General features: G+C 46.6%; 1 protein-coding gene across 1 annotated transcript in view; it reads left to right on the forward strand.

The window, feature by feature from the left end:
- Window positions 1–1,148, forward strand: part of LOC118591133 (mitochondrial intermediate peptidase) — a 137,643-nt gene extending 136,495 nt beyond the window's left edge. Inside the window, exon 19 of the mRNA XM_036199246.1 lies at window positions 909–1,148. Coding sequence (XP_036055139.1) covers window positions 909–1,006 — 98 coding nt within the window. The 3' untranslated portion in view covers window positions 1,007–1,148. The remainder of the gene's footprint in view (window positions 1–908) is intronic.
- Window positions 1,149–19,873: the final 18,725 nt, after the last annotated feature.

Consider the following 19,873-nt stretch of genomic DNA (forward strand, 5'->3'; position numbering starts at 1 on the left):
TAAAAGGCACAAGTTTGGAACTAAGTGTTCTTTTTTATTGGTAATTTTTAATTATTTCTGTTTACTTTTTGAGATTATAATATAATTACATCATTTCCTCCTTCCAACCCTCCCATATATCTCTCCTTGCTCTGTTGTCAATTCATGGCATCTTTTTGCATTGTTGTTACATGTATGCATATGTATGTACATATATGTGTATATATATTTCTAAATATAACCTGTCCAATCTGCATAACGTTACTTATATGTATGTTTTCAAGGCTGGCCATTTGGTATTGGATAATGGTAAAAAATTTTTAGGCATCTCCATTATTCTGTTCAATGAATTTAACTCACACACACAAATGTAACTTGAATTATTATCCAGATAGAGAACAAAACCATCATTCTAGAACATTCTCTCATGCCCTATTTCCTGTTGCTTAGGCAACTATACCACTCAGTTTTCACCAGACCCTTTTTAAACTACACATAACAGACTCCCATCAGCTGTCTTCTGGATGAGGCATCTTTCACTTGGGGTGGGTTCTTGAGACCATCAGAGTTCCTACAGCTCTAAGTGGTCTTCCCTTCTGGTGCTGAGAGAAATCTGGAGGGACTCAGATGCAAGATTTCTGCAAAGGAACTGACATCTCATTGGGTTTGAAGTGTGCAGACATCATTGGTAACATCATTCCAAGTGGACACTAGTGTCCACAGAAATCGAATTTCTTGGGAAATGCATTCAGGCCTAAGTCTCTGAGGCAGATGTTGCTTAAAGAATAAAATGCTTTAGAGCCATGAACAGCTTCAGGTCACATGCTGCCTGTGACTTTTAGGTCATGTCCTCTCTGTAGAGCAACCTCTGGTTTTAAAGGCACGGTGTCTCCAAGTGCTAACGTGACACACTGTTGCTCTGGTTGCAGGCATGCTGCAGAAGTGCCCCTCCATTGACGACTTGGTGGATGCCCTCGTTTCTGACTTGAATCTGGACTTTGAAACTTTCTTCATGGATTCTCAATAGCAGAAGCATGGCTCATGTGGATAAGAGTGTCACCAGATCCCACAGCTCCAAAAGTTCCATCCGACTTCAGTTCACTGAGGAAATATTTTCTGACAAGCCTTAAATTGAGGGAACTTGGAATAAAGAATGTGTTTGAATTACACTGTGTCTCACCTGCTTGGCAGAGTTTTAAGCATTTTTGTAGTCTATTTGTGAGCCACAGAAGTTTCTAATTATAGAGTACCAAGTGTTCCCAGCTTGGTGCCTGTGTCCAGACTGTTGATTTCTGTTGATCTCTGATTGGGTGCACTAGGAACTCCGCAGGTAGCTAAACTCTTGCAAGTTAGGACAATTTGAAGAGTTCTCCAAAGATCCCACCTGTTTTTTAAAGGAAGACCACCCTTTCTGGAGACCTATCCTTGGATAGTCCGCTGCAGCAACCAAGAAGCCACACTAGGTGTCGGCACTGATGTGCAGTCCTTCCTGGTGCTCAGGTGCCACCCCAGTGGGCTCGGAACTGGGAGGACTTGAACTCAGGCTTTGCTGCCTTGACTTGGAAGAGACCATTAGTGAGATAGATGAAGGTCGAGCAGTGAGTACATGAGGAAACAGGTTCAAGCCTTGTCTGTTGGTGCCCACTGAGCTGCTGCATGTTACAAATATGAGGAAAGAAATCATTTCATGGACTTAAGGTGTTTTACCCACCAGCTAAGTGTAGCTCTTCACTCTAAAATGCTATCTGGGAGAGTACCTCTTCCTGCTTCTCACTGGGTGGCCAGTGACAGCAGAAAGGAGAGTCACCAACCTGGGGCACATTCTCTGCACTCAGACTCTAGTAGCTTCCTACAAGCTCATCAGACAAAAAGGTGTCCTTGGTGACTTGCTGTCCTGAACCTCTGCAGGAAGGTGCTAGCTACCCTTCTCACCTGCCTACATGTGCAGTCCAGATCTGGATTAATAGGAAAGAAAGTGCTTGGCTCTCTGAGGCCAGCTTCCTCATAGCTAGGATGGTGTGGCAGTGTCTTGTCTGGGCCTCCAAGGAAGCACCTGGGAGCCTGTTTAGAGTCTGCCAGGAGGATGGGTTGGGTGGTGTTGGTGATGGAATGGGCTCCAGTGCCAATGCCTGGCAGGGGTGGAGCCAAACCCACCCTGTTTGTTCTCCTTATCTGATTTGAGTACAGATCTGATCCTTGTAGACTTGCACTCCCATATGCCAGCTCTGTTCTGGGAAATGCCCCGGGTCCATCAAGCTGCTGTCAGCTGCAGGGCCATATGAAGAGGTGCTGTAACAGGCTCCCTGGTGTCACTGGGGTGCCAACTCCCTGTGTCTACTGGAAACAAGGACTAGTCAGGGGAGTTGAGGCAGATTGGGGAAAACAAGGCTCAGCCCCTATAAGAGGGCTGTTACAGCTGCTAACTAGCCATGGGAAGAAAGCCTGCCCAAGTGAGGATACCAGGAGGACCAGTCAGAGGGAAGGGAAGGGAAGGGATTTAGGAAAGAGGCAGGTCCTGGAATCCCAGAAAGTGTCCCCCTGAGCCCCCTTCTTTTCACATTCTTGGTGCTTTGGTGTTTCCTACACACAATTCTGTGTCCATCCCACAGAACAAACATTGATACCCTAATCATCCCTCATCCCCAAATCTCCACACCTACGGGGGCTCAACTAGGATTTGAAGACCCACCCAAGATCGATATGACTGACCGAAATTGTGATGGAGGACTCTAGTTGGACAAATCCAGCCCTCCAGAAGCCTCATGGAAGGAGAGGACCTCTGCCTGTGGTTAACATAGCCAAGTCACCCAGCCAGCCCCTTTGTTTCTCTGAGGACTGATAAAAGTAGGGAGCCTGACCTTGGGGGACCAATGGCTTTGAGCTCATAAAGCTAAGCAGAGTTGCTGCACTCCCCAGTAATTGGAGGAATCAGGGTAGGGTTCATACTGCCCCTCCCAAACTAAGGTATAGTCCACCATCCTACAGGAAACAGGCACACTGCTGGGGAGCTTTCCTCCTAGCCCTAAGATGTCTGGTTGATTTTGTTTTGTTTTGTTTTGTTTTTGTCTCCACAATGCTTGGGCAACTTTCTTTATGGAAGCTTGGACATGCTCTATGAAAGATTAATACCCCTTAGTGGACCATCAGTACCTTATCCAGACCCTCCCAACTGCCCCTTCTGCAGTGCCTTTTCTCTTGGTTTATTCCTTATCTTAGGGTTTTCTATTGCTATGAAGAGACACCATGACCACAGCAACTCTTATAAATAAAAACATTTAATTGAAGTGGCTCACTTACAATTTTAGAGGTCCAGTCCATTATCATCAGGATGGGGAGCATGGCAGCATGCAGGCAGATGTGGTGCTGGAGCTGAGAGTCCTACATCTTGACTCCGAGGCAACAGGAAGTCAACTAACTGTCACACTGAGTGAAGCTTGAGAAAAAGACCTCAAAGCCCACCCCCACAGTGACACAATTCCTCCAACAAGACCATACCTACTCCAATAAGACCACACCCCCTAATGGTGCCACTCTCTTTGGGGACCATTTTTTTTTCAAACCACCACATTCTGCACTACCAGTCTCCCCTTTTCCCAGTATGATTTTTCACCTCAGTCATTGCCCACTTTACCAGTTTTAGACCTTTTCAACAAGACCAAAGAAGTTACAAAGTGGAGATGGTACTGTTTGAGTAGCTAATAGCCTTGACAGTTTCCAGATCTGCAGTGTCTGACAGCCTAAATATGGGCATTTCCTCTCATGACTGGACACTCCAGGGGCCAGAGGAGACTTATCTCAGTCTTTTGATGACAAATTCCTGCAAGCTCAGTGTTCATCAGCTTCTTTACCCCTTAGACCCCTCTCTCCAAGAAATAAGATGCCATATCTTTTAAGTGAAAGTGTTAACAAAGATATCTGGGCCCAGAACCATGGGAAACCAGGGCCAAGGGGCCTCTTGAGTATAACAGGAGGGAAGTTGGGAGATGTTGGGAGTTGAGCCATCCAGAAGTCCCATTCCTCAGTCCTTTTCTTGGGGACAGAGCAGACCATATTAGCGTCCCCTGCTATAGGCTAGTGCTGCCCCTACAGAGCTGTTAATTTGGCAGAGTGATTTGGTCTTTGGGGCCATCGTAAACAGTGGTGAAAAGATTACACTGACTGGATGTGCTGATTCTGAGAGGCAGCGGTGGCTAGTAGGTTGGGTTGTGGCATGTTATGTGAAATAGTCAAACTGAAACTAAAGATGGCCCCTGTGGTAGCAACTGATCTAGCCACATGTAAACCACATGGATGCAAGAAATGTATGTGAAGAACATGGGGAAATACCTGAGACTTAAAGGAGACTGCTGTCGGGTTCCCATAGAAGACTGCACTCCGGTACTGAAGAGGTATACCAGATGAGGAAGAGAGTTTGATTGTATGGTTAATGCTTTGATAGCTGTCTTGACTGGAAGTTTCACAGACTGATTCTTGACCTCTCAGTGAAAGTACTGTAACAGGAGGCGAAACACTTCACACAGGGGAACTGTGTCCATAGAGCCCTGCTGCTCTGTGCAGAACAGCTGAGGTGCCAGAATTGTCCTGTAGACATCTCAAAGGAGATTGTGTCCCTTCATGGTTGGAACTGTGATATTTTTATACTGTTTGGAAGAAAGCTATGTTTTCAAGATGAGCATCCCCTGAAGATGTGTGCTGCAAGTCACCTTCCTGACCTCCATGTGCCATGTATGCCATCAAATGAGTAATCAATTGTGAATTCCTTTGTATCTGTGTGTGTTTTTTTATTTTTAAAAAGCCAATGAGAAAATGTATATTTTAATGAATGATGGTGTTAATTTTTGAAGTCACACAGCAAAGACTAGGAAATGCACCAACCCCCTAGAGTGTGATTTTATTATCTTTTTTTTCTCTGTGTGGGGCTTTGGGGTTTAGTTTTGGTTTTTAGTAGACCTTCAACTTAGACATGTGGAGGAATGAACATCATTGTTTTGTTCTGAAGAATTCTTGATAGTGTTTCCCCTACACACACCCAAATTGACTTACATGTTAAAATTTGGTGCTTTTAATGGTTTTAAAAAATGAATTAGTAGTGATTAAATTAAAATTAGAAAAAACAACAACAAATATGCTGGAGGTTTGTCTCTTGGTGGTTCTAGGTCCTGTTAAGCTAACAATAGGTAGTACCCATTGCAGCCTTTTTCTCTGGAGGCAGATGAACTGTAAGAGAGCTCCAGAAAGAACAGAGAACTCTTAGAAGTTGAGATCATGTGGTCCCTATTTGCAATTTGTCTGACATGTGATTGATTGTCAGCTAGGCTACACTGATGGTTATGATCATTCTTAATAGGTTTTCTGTAATGCCATAATAGGTTTCTTCGTTGATGCAGTTAGCCAGATCAAGCCAAATTGAAAAAGTAAAATAGCAGGTTTATTTGAGCAAAGCAACTCCCAGTGGGTCCTCCAGCCCCAGAGATCAGGGCTAGAGAAGTCACACACCCAAACTAAAGCAGGGAGACTTTATAGGTTGTAGATGAGGAATGATGACATGTTTGCCACAAGCTGGGTTTGTGCCCAAGTATGGTCAAAAGCTGAACACTTTAGGTGGGGACTTGGGTGGCTGGCAACTTCAGGGGAGGAACTGCTGTAGCTGCCAATAATGTGGAACTGGGCTTTTAGGCCCTATTACTTTGCTGGAGATTCTCTGAAAGGGTAGGGTTTAGAGAGAGAAATGGAACTTTCCAGATTAAGCAGGAGTAAGCTGGAGGTTCCAGCCATACAATTCTGCCTAATAAAACTCTTTGACATTTTCTCCCTAGCTCCAAAGGACACACACCCCCACTCCTCAGGGTGGCAGGCTGCAAAGGATGATGTTTGGTGGCAGGGGGTGTATTTCTGTGTGCTTGTACAATTGATGAAACATTTTCTACACCTGACTGGGACCCACAGTTTCTACCAGTGTCAAAAGCAGGCTGGATGGCTCGTGTCTGGCTTGTTAAAGGATCCCAACATAAAATCCCGTGGTCAGTTTCAAAGTCACATTTACAGCATCATGAGGTTGAACCATACTAAGATGAACCAGTGTTAATCTGGGGCCATCCACACTTAAATCTTGACTTGGCTCTGCTTATCTGGAGAGAAATTAAGGAATCTCTTTACCTGAGTGTTCATCTCAGCTGCTTTAAAGTCTGGGAAACAGAGCCTGAAGGGATGCAGGAGACCCTGGGAGACACGTCTGGCCTTTGCAAAGCCTCTCTGCCGTCTGAGAACGAATCAGAAGGAGCCTTCAGAGCTTCCCGTCAACAGCCTCCATGGTTATTAGTAGCTGCAGCTCACAAAGCCAACTGGACTTTTCTCCTCAAGGATGAACAGGTGGGGCCCTGAAGAAAAAAGGACAGGAAGTGAAGCTGGGTGGAGGACTCCCCAGGCTGTATTGTTACTGAACAGCAAGCAGAGAGGGCGAACTGTAGATTTAATGTCCTGCTCCCAAACATTCACCCTGTCCATCCAAAACACAAGCCAGAGTAAAGACTGGCACCATGATCAAGCTCAGAAAGAAGTCAGGCCAAGTGAGCCAAGAGTTTTTAAGTGGAGATCAAACATTCCAAATGTAGTAAGGCCTAGGTATCATTGCAAAGCATCATATGCTACATGCCAAATTCTGCTCTGTGTCACTCTTCCTGTTCCATCCAGTCACCACTTTTTAAATATTGCTGTTAGTAAGTTATTTCTGGGTCCCACCTAATTTTGACATGCTTGGTTTTTAAGTAGCTCATAAAACAACACTTAGAAAGAAAACTGTGTTCACCCACACTAAAGGAGGCAGCCTTCACTGTCCCAGGTCTGCAACAGAAACAGTCTTTGCCCTACAGAGCCAACCTATCTCTGTGTGGGCTGTCCATGTCCCCTGAACAGCCTGGAGGATGGGGGAGAAGGGAAAGCAGGGTTGGTCCTCAGCTCCCTCCAGCCTAAACTCTGAAACTTGACCTCCCAGTCCCAAGACAGGCATTCCTGGAACTCTTGAATCATCTGAGATATTTGAGGTCGGATAGAAGATTCTCCCAAATAATACAATCTCCATATGGCACGGGTTGGTGGCATTCAATTGTTGTCGAATCTAGGACAAGACTGAAGCCAGACCCCAATCCAAACTTGTGACTTGAGGCCCCAGCACAGCCTCTGAAAGTGACGGTCTCCCTGAGACTTCCCTCCACACAGGGCTGCTCAAAGCCCAGCCCTTCCTGTGCTCTTAGTTCCATGACTACTGTACAGATGCACCTGACTTAATGTGGAGATGGAGCCCAACAACCCACCATAAACAAACAGCTTCAGTGAAAAATGGATTTAATATACAAAGCCTGCCCAGCATCCTTGCTTAGCCTGGTTCACCTGAATGCTCTCAGGATGCTTCATTAGCCTACAGTTAGGAGGCAAAACCATCTGTATTATAATATGGTGTTGAATGTCTCGTGTAGTTTACTGAATACAGGACTGCAAGTCGGAAACAGATGGATGTTCAACCCACTCTCCGTGGTGGGTTGGAGAACGATGATCCCACTTTGTCACTCAGTCCTAGGAGCCAGAATCACTTTCTTTATAGCACTCAAGGGTACCCAAAAAGACCTATTTGTCAGTTTAGGAGCTAATCAAGTCTCATATGCAGCAAAGTCCAGTTGTGTTTGTTAACATGGTGGGGTTATGTAGAAAGATTTACCAAAGACTTCCCTAGTGCTAGTCCTTAGCACCCCCAAGCCCACAGTAAGCATGCTTTCACGTAACATCTGGGGTGGGGAACAACTGGGGGGTAGGGCCAGCAGTCCCAGGTGGTTAGTGGAAGGTGTGGGCAGAGGGATTGTTGAAATCTTGGGTGGAATTTCCTGAGCCCAGATAGTTTATTAACTTTTGTTGTTGTTTTGTTTTGTTTTGTTTTGTTTTTGTTTTTCAAGACAGGGTTTCTCTGTGTAGCTTTGTGTCTTTCCTGGAACTCACTCTGTAGACCAGGCTGGCCTCGAACTCACAGAGATCCACTTGCCTCTGCCGCCCAGCACTTTATTGACTCTTTAAGGGGAGATAGAACCCTTCTCACTTCCTTTCCTCCTGTAAGGACTGGGGCTTAGAGACTCTTCCGAGAAAACTGCCATCTGATAAGTGGTCCTTCCAAGACCACTTGTCCGGCTAGGGTGCCTTACTCCCAAACACCCCTTGACACAGTGACCTCTCTTTGGGGAAGCCTGCATGGAGTGAGGAGCAGTTACAGGAAATGGCTGAGGGAAGTCACATGAAAGGTGCCTTGAAAGAGGCCGTGAGGAACGGAACTGATAACTTCCTCATGAACCTAGAACTCGGTATCAGGCTGGGGCAAGAGCTAGTGTTGCTGCCGGGGGCTGCAGCTCCTCCCCAGGTCTTGACAGCAGCCTCTCAAGCCCAAAGCTTGTGCCCACCCTCCTCACAGTCACTGCTCACCCCGAGGGGCTCAGCTTCCAGGTTGCAGAGCACTCAGCAGGCGAAAGTGTCATTGGAGACTTCTGGATTCTTTGAAAAGTAGTTGATTTGCTGAGCCAGCCCCAATTAAAGAGTAAAGCAGGCCTGATGAGTGTGATGTATGACTGGCTGTGGGGGAGTTCCATTCTGTGGACATTTCTGTGTCCCTCTGGCATCACTGTCATTGTCAGTGATGGAAGAGTACTGCCCAGGATGCAGAGGAGCTGTCCCAAAGGGCCCAGGGACTCTGGCCTGCTGCTTCTGATGGTACAAGAGGCTAGGATGGCCAGGTACACAGGCCCACCCAGATCCTGGCCCAACCCAGAAGGGACACTTCCCATCCCCAGATACTGTGACATTGTTATTTTGCTGAGCTACAACATACCCTGAAACCAGGTGGAACCAAGCAGCTGGAGCCTGAGGGGAGGGTCTCCTTGTCAAGCTCTCCCCCTTAATCCTCTGCTGGCTGGACAGAAGCGAGAGGACAGTCTTCACAATAGAGTGCTGAGAGAGAGCCTGCCAGTTCCCCGGGAGCCATCACCAGGACCAAGACACTGGGGGGTATGAAAAACACAGAGCTGTGAGCACAGGATCCCTGGTACTGGGACTCCTGACCAAATCCCAGCTCATGTCCTGACTCTCAGTAGCTGTGTCCCCATCCTCAGGGACCTGGGACACTTTTAATCTTTATACCCTTGGTGACACAATGTGCAGCTTTTAGCAATGGAGAGTCCTCTCTCTCTCTCTCTCTCTCTCTCTCTCTCTCTCTCTCTCTCTCTCTCACTCACACACACACACACACACACACACACACACACACACACACCCTGAACGTATATGATTTTTTGAGACACAGGATTCTAGCCTGCTTCCTGTTGCTGTGATAAACACCATGACCAAACACACTTGGCGTGAGAGTGTTTCATCTTACAACTCCTGGGTCACAAGCCATCACTGAGGGAAGTCAGAGGAAGAACTCAAAGGGGGAGCCTGGAGGCAGGAACTGTGGAGACTCTTCCCAGCTTTTGTATACAGCCCAGGCCCAATCACCTTGGGATGGCACCACTCAGTGGGCCAGGCCCTCCCATGTCAACCATCACTCAAGACAATGCTGTAGACAGGGCCAGTCTGACCCAGGTAGTTCTTTAGTTTCCTCTCCCCAGATCAGTGTAGGCTGTGTCAAGCTGTCAATGAAAACTGACCAGCACAAACAGTCTCACATATCCCAGGCTGACCTCAGACTCCCTCTGTAGCCAAGGACAACCTTGAACTTCTAGCCCTCCAGACTCTGCCTCCCGAGTGTTGGAATTTTAGGCAGGAGCCACCACATCTGGTTGTATGTGGTGCCGGGGATCAAACCCAGGGCTTCATGCATGGGAGTCAAGTGCCTTACCGGTAAACGGAGCCACAGCTCCATATTTTTAAGAAGCAGACACACTAAACTAAAAGGGGTAGCTTCCGGTTTCTTATCTAAAGGTGCTGAGTTTCAGCTTTAAAAGAAGAGTCCTGGAAGTGGACCGGAAGGACCGGGGTCAGCACAGGACACGCCAAGACCAAGTGCTCAGCACAAAGCCAGAGGATGAGGGAGAAGGGAAAAGGAACAAGGGAGAGGAGGAAGAGATGTTTGCCTCAGAGGAACAGAGTCCAGGGTCCGGGCACCAAGAGAGCCCTCTCATTTGGATCCTGGGTCTTCAGCATCCTCTTTCAGCCCCACCTTGTGGGCGTGACCATTACCGAAGCCTCAACGGGAGTTGGAACTTCCAGGCCAAGGCTGGAATGGCTACCCACTACATCATATCTAACTTATCTTTTATCATAACTAAGGAAAATTATATCTAGCTTCAACTACATCAAAGACCTCAGAAGGATATAATATTACCTTAGAAATGGGAGAAGGATGCAAGCAACTTTCAAGAGTCTTGCGACAGTAGACAGAGACAGCTGGCAGCCTGGACAGTCATCCAAAGTTTTTTTTGTAAAGTTGGGGCATCTGTCTTCCACCCACAGGTCTAGAGTCTCTCAGTCATTTTTCTCCATGTCCTGTAGAATGTTTAGTAGTTTCCTCTGTGAAGCAGGAACCTGAAGGACCATTTCACCAAGCAAAGTTCAGTGGTCGCCTTTCTATGGGTCCTGTATGTCCAGCTGATCAAGCAGTCCGGGCAAGGACAGTTTCTTGCCCAAATGGCTATTTTTGCCAAGAAGAAGATAAACTCCATATAGAGTGTCTTTGATGCCCATCTTCCTCTCTGAAGTATATCGGTGCTGCCAGCAGCAGACATGTCTCATTGTCCAGAAAGTCTAAATTTTTAAAACATTTTAAAAGCCATATTTTGTAGGTCTTTGAAGTATTTGAAGATTACCTATCTATCTAAAATATATCTATGTATACCTAGAAGACTTAACTAACATGGCTATGAGTATGATTACCATAGATGACTAATTATTAATCTATTTCTTAATTATCCATTACAATTTTAAATGAGCTGTACAAACATAATACCTTAAACAAGAGTAGAGATATACACACAGTATAACAAAATTAACTTTAAGTTTGTATCAGTAAACTAAAATCTATACCAATGTAAAACATTTTAAACAAGTTGTTGCTCTTTAAAAGTAGGTTCATCCTATCATATCTAAACTATCCCCTTTTCTTCTTTAGAAAGAGAATGCATTTATAATCAACCTGTTTTAAATAAAAATATTGGCTTTTCTCTGTCCCACACGAGAGGGCTCTTATGATTTGGGACATAAGAATCTCTTAACCTTTTCCTTTAGCAATATGCCTGGGTTTAGAGAAGGAGTGAGCCAATCTCCCAAGCCAGCTTGATATATTTGGGAATTTGGGCATAGTTTCTCTTACTACTTCCTGCTGGAGGGGGGCACTGTATCTTATGAGGACACAAAGAAAATTTTAGATTATGGAGTAGTCCATGAGGGTGTATTGTCTGAGTCAGTTGCCTTGAAACTGTTTTGGATGTTGGATCATCTGGGCCATGGTGTAATTGGAGACCATTCAGAGGGGCTTGGCTGGTCAAACCTGATGTATCTTAATCTGGAACAAATCTATAGCCTCTGGCTTTCTGTGGAAAAAAAGCAGAGCCTCTTTTCCAAAGCAACATATCCTTATATCCAAATTTTGAAGTCAAGGTACCTTTAAAATTTCCATATTTGTTTAACTCAACAGCTTTTAAGATCAAATGTTTTTCTGCAGTTAAAAATCCCAAAGACAACACAATCCAGATTTTCTCTGTAATATCCATCTTTACATGGCTTATTATACTACCTTTATTGACTCTTTAAAGACTTTATTTTTAAAAACTATGTATTTCTTTATATAATTGTATATATTCCTTTTTATCTCTCTTCCAAGCCTACGAACATTTTTACACACATTGTAAAGCATTTAAAGTCTTGTTCCATCTGAATCTGTCTTATTGTGAACCTATTGATTTAAACTGCAGCATATCTAAGACTGAAACACCACTGTGGCTGCTGGCTCCGCCCACTTCAGCTTCCCAAAGTGGCGGTGGTACAGTTTACTGCCAGCTCTGGGTCTGGAGCCATGTGTACCATCAACTATCAGACTATATCCAACACACAGCGTAGTGCGCAGCTTGGAAACACCTCTGTGTAACATAGCACAGGTCAAGCCCGCATGCACACATGCACACCACGAACCTGCCATAGAATAGCTCAAACACGCAGGCTGCTGCTAACTTGAGAGAGACAACTAGGAAGCTGTTTTTAGCTCTGTTTTGAATTGCTTATTAAATATTCTCAGGTTTAAGGTGGAAACTCGAGCCATTTGTAGCTGGAGAGTTTTCTCTCTGGGTCCCACCATGCCCCAACAGTCTGACAGCCCACTTATAAAATAAACACACCAATGCTTATATTATTTAAACTGTTTGGCCTAATGGCTCAGGCTTCTTGTTATCTACTTCTTCTATCTTAAATTAACCCATTTCTATTAATCTATACTTTGCCACATGGCTTGTGCCTTCCCAGTACCTTACATCTTCCTTGTCATGGCAGCAGCTGGCAGTATCTCTCTGCCTCAGCCTTCCACTTCCCAGAATTCTCTTCCTTGCTTGTCCCGCCTATACTTCCTGCCTGGCTACTGGCCAATCAGTATTTTATTTATTGACCAATCAGAACAACACATTTCACATACAGAACATCCCACAGCAGACTTCAATACTTTGATAGCTGGCCCCTGGTGGTCAGCCTCAGGAGGAGGAAGAACAGACTTTAGGAATGGAATCTAACTTTTTTTTTTTTAGCAAGGCAGAGGGAATAGGGGAAGGGCAAGGCCTGCCAGAGCCATGTTTGCCATGCTCAGGCCTACTGGAGTCCTTCATGGACAGTGCTGGTGGCTGCACATTAAGAAAGTGTTTAGCAACCCAGAGTTGTCCACATGACCCTGGGTAAGGCTGTACTAAGTGAATGTTACTGCAAGAAAAAAAATTTTAGGACCATCAGTGGTGGGTTGCAGGTGAAGCTAGGTGGTAGAGTGCTTGTTAGCACACACTGGGCCCTGGGTTCACCCCACCCACCCCTAGAAAAGGAAGTTAGTGGTTTCTTTTTCATGGAGGAGATTTGCTGAGACATTATAGTCATAGTGTAGGGATGACATTCCTAGACCCTGTTTGTCCCATGTCCTGTGATTCCCAGGACAAGAGCCTAAAAAGGGGCTGGAAGCTTGGAGTATTGAGTTCTGGTAAAGAACTTCGTGAGTCTTCTGATGTCAGCTATAGGTGACCAGGGTATGGCTTAGTGGCTGCTGTGCAAGGCTGGGCTCCCTCCCCAGCACCACAAACAATATAGCATCCACCCTGTTCTCTTTGATGGCTAATTTTACCATCCTGCGGTGACATATTTTTGTAGAACTCTTTTTTCTCCTCAGCTGTCATAGTGTTGTGCATTTTGTGAGCCAAATAATTAAACTCTGACATTTGTTTTTTTGTTTGTTCTTTTGGCCCCAAGTAAACACATGCTTAAGCAATCACTTCCTTCTGCTATTGAATCATGCAATCTAAAAATACCAGAGGGTTTTCATTTTAGTTTTGCAGACTGTGTGATTGCAAAACACTTTCACACACAATGAAGAAAAGTAACAGAACTTGAAGTGTTCTCATTGCACGCCCCTCCTTGTGTCCTCAGCTGGCCTCCTGCCACCTGGTCCCACTCAAGTCAGAGGACAGAAATGACAACTAATCCCTGGAATCTGAAGAGTACAGTTGGCTCTCGGCATCAAGGGGGCCTGGGACAGCCACCAAGTGCACAGGCCTTGAGTTCCTCTCATAAAACGTGGCAGGGTTTGCCTAGAAGCTACAGACAGCCTCCTGTGTGCACAGATAACACCCAGCATGATGCAAACATGATACAGACACTGGCTGCATGTGTATCTGGTCAGTGCAGAAACGGTTCTTGGTATTCTCCCTCTGCAGCTGGTTGGATCAGGGCATGTGGAATGCGTGTGCAGAGAGACTGTGCCTTTCTGTGTACTGTGCCACACCAACATACAAACCTCATAACCACTTTGGGAGATATGTACTGCTTTGAGGAACTAGGTTTGTGTTTATGCATGGAACTGGAGTTACAGATGGTTGTGAGCTACCTTGTGGGTGCTGGGAACCAAACCCAGGTCCTCTGGAAGAGCAGCCAGTGCTCTTAACCACTGAGCCATCACTCCAGCCCCCTGAGGTACAGATCTTAATTCTATCTTATGGATAAGGTAGCTGGGGCCCAGAAAAACCAAGGAGCTTTTGAGGGAGGAGGGGGGCACACAGTTTCCAATTCAGTGTGGATCCAGCATCTATGGATTTCACCCCCATGTTGGATTTCATGACGAGAAATGCTGTGGCCTTGACCTTGGGGCCTTTCTCCCTCCTGCTTTCCTCTGCCTGGGTGTCCTGGGCCACTTGCTCCTTCCCCCTATTAACCTTCCAGTCACTTCAGAGTGGCTGCACTTCTTCTCGGATCAGAGACTTGGAAATCACTCCTTCCCATCACTGCTCCTGTGGCCTGCTAAGGTCAATGAATGCTCTGTGCAGGCGCTTACACAAAGGGGCTCCATAAGGACCAACCTGATGGCAGGAATATTCATTTCTTTCTCTGCAGGCCACCTGTAACTGCAGCACTGGGGTGTAGTTTGAGTTTTCTTGCCTGGCCCACAGTCAGGACAAATCTCTCTTACCCACCAAGCCCCTAGATGCTCAGACCCAACCAAGTAAACACAAAGAAACTTCTATTGCTTACAAACTGTATGGCCATGGCAGGCTTCTTATTATCTACTTCTTCTATCTTAAATTAACCCATTCCTGTTAGTCTATACTTTGCCACATGGCTTGTGGCTTACCGGTGTCTTTACATGTTTCTTCTCATGGCAGCGGCTGGCAGTGTCTCCCTTCCGCCTTCCACTTCCCAGAATTCTCTTCTCTGCTTGTCCCGCCTATACTTCCTGCCTGGCTACTGGCCAGTCAGCATTTTATTTATACAGAGTGATATCCACAGCACTGGGGCTGACATCAGCATACCAGGTGATGGGTGCCTGACCTCAACCTGACTCCTGGGCATAACCTCGGAGTCTGTCCAGCAGGATTTACTGGTGCCTGACCCCATCTCATCAGGCCCACTGTGCCACTCTCCTCTCTGATCCTCCAGCTTGCCACCCTGCCTTCTCTCCGCTGTTTGTGGAACCCTGGGCAGGAGATCCATCTCAGGAAGTCATAAGAAGATCAATTGAACCGCGGGTGTTGATGGGAGAAATGGCCCTTGATCACAAGTGTCTGTCTCCCAGAGACATTTGGTGAGTGAGGCTGGGAAGAGAATGGGGCCTTTGCATTCCCAAATAGTGTCATAACAGTGATAGACAGTGGAGACGTTTCCCCTTCCCATGGAGCACACCCTGGGTCCTCAGAGGACATTATCACCCATTGTAGAGGAGCCATCACATGGACCCGAGGCTTCCCTGGTGTCTCCTGTGGCTCTGCTGCCTTTTTGTCCAGATCTGCAAGCCTCATTGTTGCATTCTCCTTTGCCAAGCCCTAACTCCCCAGCCACCCGTCACTCACCAGGCTTTGGTAGCCATGTGTGAAGCCAGGGACCCATACCTCTCCCTCTATAGTCACATTCACCAGTTCCTGTAGCAGGAATCTTAAAGTTTCTTATTAATAAAAACAAACCTGGAGCCAGGTATTGGGGTGAATGCTGGAAGATCAGAGAAGCAGAACAAGCCACAGCTACCTCACCTTGCCAGTTTCTTAGCTGATTCTGTTTCCTCAGACTGGAAACCTCTGAGTCCTCGTCCAAATGGATCTCAGCTGAACTGTGCTGCTCAAAGCCTAGAAGCTTAACCAGCCAAATGCTTCTAGTTTCTGGTCCTCATGCCTTATATACCTTTCTGCTTTCTGCCATCACTCCCTGGGATTAAAGGCGTGTGTCACCAGGCCTGGCTGTTTCCAATGTGGCCTTGAACTCACAGAGATCCGCCTGGCTCTGCCTCCTGAGTGCTGGGATTAAAGGCGTGTGCTACCACTGCCTAACCTTTATGTTTAATACTGTGGCTGTTCTGTCTCTGACCCCAGATCAGTTTATTAGAGTGCACAATATTTTGGGAAACACAATACCACCACAAGTTCCCTCCAACTCAGTTGCTCTTTCTGGGATTGTGGCCGAGGTTCCCTGCGGCTAACAAGGAGTGGGTGCTCTAGCTGTCTGAGATCATGATTTGCTGTTTCAAGTACGCAATTCAGAATGCTTTGTGTTTCATGTGGCTGCTCTAACCAGATCGAGTTACCTGCTCCTGTATAATGGCCTGATCTTTCCTCACTCCCCTGGGGCCTCTTCATGTTTGCATATCCAGTGCTTTATCTCCCTGGTGTTAATAACTGGTTTGGATTTGTGTCCTCTTTAGGGTAAGTAGTTTGCAATTTCCCACACTGGACCTCTTCTGATCTTTTCCTTTAATTCTTGCCTCTTGCTTCTAGTATTTGATTCTCTTTGAGTGGGAGGCTGATTTAGTGTCAGGGAATGGTCAGCTGCCCACCCCGCTCCTTTCCAGGGGAAGGGGACTACAGCAGAGGTAGTTAACTTGAGGCTGACGGCCTCCTGCTGTCTCCTGCCTCCTGTTGGTGAGGGCTTCTTCAATTGGTCCAGGTTCTGCCTGCTGAGGCTGGTGGAAGAACTGAGATGTGTGACCCCAGGCCATTCCTGAGACTGTAGTGACCTCCCGGGGTCCTTCTTTGACAAAGCATAATGGTATTGCACACTTGGGCCTCATCCCTAAGCTATCTCATTATGTATAGGTGACCATCTCCAAGCCTGAAAAAAAACAAAACAAAACAAAAAAAAAACAACCCTTATCTCCTGGTGATAAGGATGTGAGTTGGTTACTATACTTAGAAGTGATTATCTTAGCCCATATTTTTTGTTGTTACAAGATACTCCAGGCTGGACACCTTGTAGAGAGGTTTGTCGATCTCAGTTTTCCAGAGTGTGAAGGGTATAGCATCGGCATTCCTACTGATGGATACTAGCCATTTATCTCAAGATCCTGAGGTCTTTTGATTCCGGGGCAGATGGGCCTCTGCCGGCTTGTAACGTCATTGCTGGTTCAGGAGCAGCCTTTGATGTCTAGCGTCTCATCTCTGACTGGGAAGATGGTTACCTCAGGGTCTCGTCTCCCAGCTCATTGACCTCTGTACCACCCATCCCTGGGTGCTGGCACTCCAGGGGGACATCACCTCTACAGGATAATGGGGACTGAACACCTGAAGTGATGGCAGAACCTGCTTCCTGCCCCCTTCCTCTGCCCCTACCCCCTGCCCCCTGCCCCTTTCCTCTGCCCCTACCCTCTGCCCCCTACCCCTTTCCTCTGCCCCCTACCCCGCTGTATCAGATCAACTACCCCACTCAGGAGCTGACAGGCTGGAAAGACAAAACAATATTGTGTTTAACAGCTTGCACAGGGCCAGGGGCCACCTAGGTCTTCCTGAACCAGCTTCCAGGGGCTCTCTGTGGGGAAAACTCGTGGGAAAGACACCCTGGCACAGTTTCTGCCCTCCCCAAGGTAGAGACTGTTGCTACTTTGGTCCTTGCTTGTATTGGAATGCCCAGCAGTCTAACTTCTTGGACCAGGAGGGCCTGGGTTTCATCTGAGTCACCCCCACCTGAGCACAGCTAATGGCAAGGAGGCCTTGGCTGTTCTCCCTCCCATGCTGCACTGCCTCAGAACCATGCAAACACGGGCCAGAGCTGCCGAGCATGCACCGTCTCTCCAGCTCTGAGCATTATAATCAGTCTTCCCAAGAGCCAGGCCAGCCGGCGATGCTTACACAGAATCCCAGATGTGCTGCTCAGCCAGCAGCCTGGCAGCAGAGGCCAGGCCCCCCCCCCCCCCCAGGACCTCTTCCATTCCCTCAGCTCCGGGTTAAGGTCTTCAGCAGCTCTGCAGTAGCATGTCATGTTGCCCAGTACCTGGTTCCCATTTCCTGACCATTATTCCTTCTAAGCACTTGGTATGTTTAATGTATAGTGGAAACATTTAGCGAGTGTAAGGAAAGCAGGGGGTTAATCATGCAGTGTTTGCCCAGAGTCACTCCAGAATGCCTTCAACAGGCTCACCTCACTGCTCCTCATCTTTATCCCAACCTTTAAAAACAACCTGGATGGGAGTCAGCTTTTTTCTTCCATCATGCGGGGCCAAACAGTCAGACTCCGGTCATCAGTCTTGGCAGCAAGCGCCTGTGCCAGCTGAACCTCCTCACCAGCCCCGGACCTCACTCTGCAGACATAACTGCATCTACCACTGTTGACAGTTTATTTAATTTTTTCTTTTCCTCCTCAATCTTTAGGAAGCAAAGGGTCTCCAAGGCAACCCAGGCTTCACCTTCACAGCTTCACACAATGGCGTCTCTAAGCCTCCATGCGAGGACACCCCTTCCACATGCCTAGCCTTAGCAACTTTCCTTAGTCATGGAGACAGATTCTGTAACCCCTTTCTGGTATCCTTAACTCTAAAACTAGGACCATATGACCAAACGGCCAAGTTCTGCCGCTTGCTGGGGCTGGGGCATGGCTCTCTTGTTCAATTACATCTACAGCAGATTTCTGTTTTCAATGTTTTCTTCACTGCCTAAGCTTGGCTGTCCAGAACTTGCTCTGTAGACCCATCTAACCTTGAATATAGAATTCTGCCAGTCTCTGCCTTCTGAGTGCTGGGCTTAAAGGCATGTGCCACCCTGCCTGACTCTAAGATATTCTTTAATTCCTCTTCATAAGTTGGAAGCTTATCTGGGTCAGCTCTTGTCCTGAGGCCACCACTCCCTTTATTGTATCTAATATCTTTAATCTGTTTATCTCCTTGAACACAAGATCTAACTCGATTCCACTTCCTGATGCCCCCTTTCCCCTTGAACTGTACATTTTGTATTTCTTCCTTGAACTATACATTTTGTATTTCTTCTTGCTCAGCTTGCTCCTTTTCATATAGATTTTCATAAGAGTGAACACTAATAACCACGCGACTGAGTCAATACTAGGCTGTTTTGAGATTTTTCTCTGCTAATACAATTAATACAAAGCTCTTCAATTAGCCTCAGGCAAACTTTTCAGACAAGGGCAAAAAGCAGCCACATTCTTTGCCAAAATATCACAGGAATGGGCTCTGGGCCACATATTAATATTCTTCTCTGAAATGTCTTAAGCCAGGCCTCCACAGTTCAAATTGCCCTCAGTACCATTGTTTTCTATGCTCCTACTATTATGATCCATTAAATTCTGCTTAAACTGCTCAACTGCTTTTCTAATCCCAAATCCCCAAATCCCCATTCCTCTGAACAAAAGCATGGTGAGGCCTATCACAGCAATACTTCACTCCTGGTACCAACTTCTGTCTTAGTCAAGGTTGCTATTGCTGTGAAGAAACACCATGACTGCAGCAACTCTTATAAAGGAAAACATTTCATTGGGGCTGGCTTACAGTTTCAGAGGTTTGGTCCATTATCATCATGGCGGGACATGGCGGCACGCAGGCAGACATGGTGCTGGAGAAGGTGCTGAGAGCGCTGCATCTTGATCTGCAGACAGCAGAAGGAGACTGTGTGCCACACTAAGCCTAGCTGACCACCACAGGAAACAAGTAAGTATGCTCTACCACCAAAAAACAGATAGTGAGTGAGTGACTTTGGGCCTTCCACAATCTGTAGCCTTTTATCAGAGTGAGTTTTCTGAGAATTAGACTCGCATCCAGGGCTCCAGTGACCTCAGTTTTGTGTGTTCTAGGGAGGGGCTTGGCCATGGGCAGCCTGCCTCCTCAATGTACCATTAAAGGATTGCTAGTGGGGCTGCAATCCTCACAGGCTCACATATTTGAATACTTGGTCCCTAGATGGTGGAACTGATTGGGAAGGCT

This window comes from Onychomys torridus, chromosome 9, assembly GCF_903995425.1.
Source record: "Onychomys torridus chromosome 9, mOncTor1.1, whole genome shotgun sequence".
Taxonomy (NCBI): Eukaryota; Metazoa; Chordata; class Mammalia; order Rodentia; family Cricetidae; genus Onychomys; species Onychomys torridus.